This window comes from Etheostoma spectabile, chromosome 3, assembly GCF_008692095.1.
Source record: "Etheostoma spectabile isolate EspeVRDwgs_2016 chromosome 3, UIUC_Espe_1.0, whole genome shotgun sequence".
NCBI lineage: Eukaryota > Metazoa > Chordata > Actinopteri > Perciformes > Percidae > Etheostoma > Etheostoma spectabile.
The window spans coordinates 7,359,979-7,365,248 of record NC_045735.1 but is presented as its reverse complement, the minus strand read 5'-3'; the positions used below and the strand labels follow the sequence as shown (position 1 = coordinate 7,365,248).

The 5,270-nt window shown below is 39.0% G+C and overlaps 1 protein-coding gene across 2 annotated transcripts in view; it reads right to left on the bottom strand.

The window, feature by feature from the left end:
* Positions 1-1,670: 1,670 nt before the first annotated feature.
* Positions 1,671-5,270, bottom strand: part of dpf1 (double PHD fingers 1) — a 43,444-nt gene continuing 39,844 nt past the window's right edge. For both annotated transcript variants that reach the window (XM_032510980.1, XM_032510989.1), the window contains exon 12: positions 1,671-4,364. In XM_032510980.1, coding sequence (XP_032366871.1) covers positions 4,294-4,364 — 71 coding nt within the window. In that variant the 3' untranslated portion in view covers positions 1,671-4,293. The remainder of the gene's footprint in view (positions 4,365-5,270) is intronic.

Below are 5,270 nucleotides of genomic sequence, written 5' to 3'. Positions count from 1 at the left end.
GGGGGATAAAAAAGGCCAAGAAGATTTCATCTTCTTCTCAAGGTAAAAAAAAAAGAAAATTAAAAACCCATCTTTATCCAGTGTTGTTTACAACAGACAATCACATTGAAAAAATTGAATGATTAAAAATAAAAAGTGCACCCGCACTCACACACATACATACTTACAATTACTTTCTTATTTTTGGTAAATGAAAAAAAAAGTGCAAGCAAGATCACAGAATGACAATTTACAAGAGAGGCCTAGAGTGGCCCAAAGTCTCAATCCACTGGTCGACCCACCCCAACAGCCTAAAATAGGGGGACATTGGTTTAATGGCGTCAACTTGAGACCTGGAGGTTTCTGGTGCAGCTTCTTTCTTTTTTTACCCCTGAACATACATCCTCAACACCACCTTGGTTTGTCCATTTTTACAAAGGGAAGGTTCAAGTTTCATTTAATAATCACACCGATACCCACCCTTCCAAAACACCAACATGGCTTCCCCACCCTCCCCAGATAGTACAATCAAAATGAGTTTGAATCCACCATGCTCCACCTATTAAGTGCCAGGAAAGCTACCAATATAAAAGCTTTGCAGTCACCATTGACATCATCATCACCATCCATCTACCAAACAAATGTTTCTATTATCGATTAATGATCATCATCAACATCCATTTCATCCTCACACTATATCCACTAAAACACACTTCAACTCTAAATGTCAGCTCTGATTGGTTAATGGAAATACACATTTTTTGATTGGATACTACTGGTTTTGTTGGCATACACAACACTGACTTAACACAGTGTAGAATGACACAGCATTCTTCTTTATCCAAGTGCATTTTGTGAAATGTGTACACTCAAGTACACTGTTTTCATCTTTACTGATTACAATCCTCTAGCAATGCTGTGCTATGCAAGTGGTTCCACTGAGAAGAAAATGTCTGCAAAATAATAATAATAATACACTATTTTGGTTTGTAATCATAAGTGGTTATACACACGTTCAGACACACACATACATGTAAACAGAGAGGCATAAACACGCTTGGGGAGCAAATGCAGCCACGCTGTGCAGAATGAGAAAAGACAGAGATTACTAAATTAAATAGGGAAACAAACATGAAATGCACATAAATTAAAGGTTATTTCTCATCCATACTGACAATATCAAAATATGAAATCAGAAACATTTCAGGCAGCATTTATGCATCAGTGGAGTCACATTGAAATGAGGGGTAGCACAGTATTTGCACCTAATGTCTTTCTGTATCAGGTGGCAAACACAATTACAGTTCAGGTGTGTTCTCACAAGCCATCTGATCTTGCAAGTTTCCATTTAGAGACATGATGCAGCATTAAAATGAGTTGTTCATTCAAACCAAAACTAACCGGGTTTTGTCCTGTTTCATACTTTGATATGTGTACAAGAATATGAAATAATGTATGAAATGACAATTTGTTGGCCTTGATTCAATCCACTATTTACAGCTGTTATCTTCCAACTTAAACCTCACACATCATTGGATGAATGCCTTCTCTATACCATCAAATCATTCAGAAATGTGGAAAACATCCTCCTAAATCAGCACTTGCACTTCAGCTATCTTGTAATGTGCCCATTAAAGTTGCCTTGAGAATTTCAGTCAAACTGGTTGAGGAAAACATAATGGGCCTTTGGGTTAAAAAGAAAAAAGAGATTTATTTCAGCTTGGTCTATAAAAGCTAATGTATTATACTGGAGTCCAACGTGCAGAGCAGACCTGCAGACAGCAGATTTTTTTTAAACAAAATTTCTTATAAAGTTTCACTCTCACAAAACCTCATGTTTTGCAGGACACAAAGGTGCTAAAAGAAACTTTATCTTGGAAACAGAGCTGGCAAGCTAGCATGCTAATTTAACTTGGAACTTTGACTTTAACATCCTTCACTTCACTTATACTTTAGCCTTTTGGTACCCTTGCCAAGCCCAAAGATACAAAATTTTGTTATTAAGCTTCTGTATGTTGCTTGAGTGTTTTGGCCAGTGTCAAACAGAAAGCAATGCACTTAGTCATATTTAGGTGATACAATGACTGTGTAGATCTAAATATACAGTTGTGAAGTGGATTAAGTTACAGGAGTGGTTTGGTGTTCTAGGAAGGTGTTGAGTGTTTAATCACAAAAGGCCATATTTTGGGTGGAGTATCGCTTTAAGCTACTACCAAAGAAGTTAGCCTCTATGCTAAGATAAAAATCAATGACCCTCAACACAGTCAGTGTATTTCGGTCATATTTATCCAACATATGTTGTCCTAAATGTCATGTAGTAAAATGAGTGTTGTGAGAGAAACAGAGGAAAAACATACAAAAAGTATCAATCATAGGCATAAATCAAACGAATATGTTACTATGACGTTAATTTGAACTGAAATTATATTTGGCAAGGAGATCATGCCTTTTTAGATCTTCATGTTTAGGATTTGAACTTGATTTTGAGAAATTGTTTGACGTTTTAGGAAATACACTTATTGACTATATTGCCAGGACACTGTTAGTGTAGCTCAGCATTGAGACTGGAAGCAGGAAAACAGCCAGCCTGGCTCTGTAAAAAGGTAAATCCACTTACATTACCTGCACCTCTAAAGGTGTCTTGTCTATTTCTTATCTATTTAATCCGTTCAAAAACCAAAGGGTAAAAATTACAACTCATGGTTTTACTGGGGGTTATGTGGAAGACCCGTGCTTGATGAGAACAGTGACTTTCTTCCAAGAAATAGACTGGCACATAACTCGCCAGAAAACCAACTTGTATTTTTTACACTTTGATTTCTATTGCCCAAAATGTTAAAATAGGTCTCAGGACTTCAGTGCCAAACTTGAGACTTGTAACCACCTTTGAACAGGAAAATGCTTAATTTCCTTACATTCACATTACCTTCATGCTATTCAAATCCTCTAACGAAACCACCTAGCATGGAGCTGGCTACAATTACTGTAGTGCTCAGATAAACTCACACAAACACACACACAGGCGCACACACAGAGTTTAAAACACACCCAGTTGAGCCAAAATAGTTCATATCACAAACACATTATTGCGAATTAAGTGTGCTTTCTTTTCAATTTCAATTAAAAGTCTTTGAAACAATTAAAATAACATGCAAATGAAAAAAAAAAAAATGAAAAAAACAAATCATAAAAAATACGTTTTTTGGCCTCGGCATATGGGCCAGACAAAGTTCTGCATTGTCCACACATCAATCCTACATTCTTAACACAGAATAATACACACCAAGCACCAGGAGCATTTCAGTCTCACATTGGCTTCACAGTCATTGTTTCATAGAAGGGAAGGGTGATTAAAAGGTTGGGTAAAGGATTTGTGAGAGATGCAAAGGCTAAATTGACAGTTTTTATTACACTGTTTGATCAGAGATAGCTGAGTAGAGAAAAATCCATCTCTCCTCTCATCTGAGGATCACATCCGAACACTAAAACCTTCAGTGTCAAAATCAAAATGCATCGTTATTTTGTGAAAACTCCATGCAAGGAGAGAGGATGAAGTGAGGTCAAAGATGGTCTGAGTTCCTGACCAAACTTTCATTGTTTGCCAGTAAGGGGGGTTTCGAAGAGTGCGTAGATAACTGAATTCTGTACAATTTACTCCCCTTTGAAACTGCACAGGGCAGCGAGCCCTGCAGACAAATAGTGGAGCAGAGTTCAACATCCCAGCTCTGCTGTACAGGGTAAAGGACAGAGGGCGAAAATGAAATTTTGGTTAGGTGTATATTTCACAGTTGGCTAACATTGAAACCTAGTGTTCCATGATTATCCAGGGTCTTCCAAACCCTGTCCTCGGCACCTATCCATCTTATTAATTCTCACTCACTACTTGACTGAGTTGCAGCTGAAGATCATTAGGGGTCTTCCGAGGGCCCTTAAGAGGGTTCCTGTGGAGTAGTATGCCTCTGAAGTGCCCTTGGCAGGCTGGAGTGTGTGTCTTGCTAGCAAACATATTGCCAGCAGATGGATTCCTCTGTTGAAACAAAGCAGGAAAAGGTGTTGGGGTTCAGGTCAAGCATCAGGGAATGTGAGTCACAAAAAAGCACGGAGGTTGGTTTGCTGCTGGAGAGACGTTCAAGAATGGGTGCAGCTCTGTGGATGCTGTGTGGTCAGTCGTGTCAAAGGTCACAAGGACGGATTGTACAGGAATTGGCGGCTGAATCAGAAGAGGAGGGGGGCAGCTGAGGCACAGAGAGGGGTGACGAAGAAGTGGTTTGGAAGAGGATGAAGGGCCAAGAGGATGAGGTGCAGCTCCACAGATTAAGTGAGGGTGATGTAGGCTGAGGCCTTCTCCTTCAGTTGTCTCAGACACAGATGACAGCTCCAGCTCCCTGTACCACACACACACACACACACACACACACACACAACACACACACACACACACACACACACACACACACACACACACACACACACAGTGCAACACAAATCAAAAGTCCAATCACTGCTATTGTAAAGCCTTGTAGATTAATCCCTCATTTCAGACAGTGTTAAGTAATACTGTAAATTAAAGCTCCATGTTAAAACACCACATGCTGCGCCTGCGGATTGTGGATTTGACAACTAGTTTGGTTTGGATTTGAGCATGTGATTTGTGGCATTTATTAAACATTAACCTGATGCTAAAGTGCAGCTCTCAATGTACCCTGCTTTACTTTCTTAAACCGGAAAGTGTTCTGTGAACATTAAGCATGTTTAAAAAATACGTTGATATCCATTTGGGAGCTCAGTCAGGGCTCTACTTGAGAGTTAACCTAAAATAACTGACTGATTTTTAAAAAATGTTTCCTGTAAATCAAAAGTGTTGCATGTGTGGGCAGAGCATGACACTGTTAGTTAGTGTTGAACACAAGTGCCACCGCTACTGTATGTTCAGCCAAGTGACACTTTTGCCATGGAAACAGAATACCTTTTCTACTACTCATTTCCATGACAACACCATCAAACATCCTTAGGCAGCAATCTTGTATGTGTAGTAGGCAAATGAGTTTAATTTGAATAGATGTAACCAGCTCCTTTTCTGTGATGATAGCCACACTATCAGGGCATTTGCAGCTTCAGATGTTCACACAAAGAGATGCAGATTCATAAGGTGCCCTGCAGTTTACAGTTTTTAACAATTGCTATGGCAATTTTTTTTCAATACTTTAAACAATTTTCCTAAACTCTTAACACACCAACACACCTACAATACACAACAGGCAAAATTGTTAACTTTATGCTCAAAATCACAC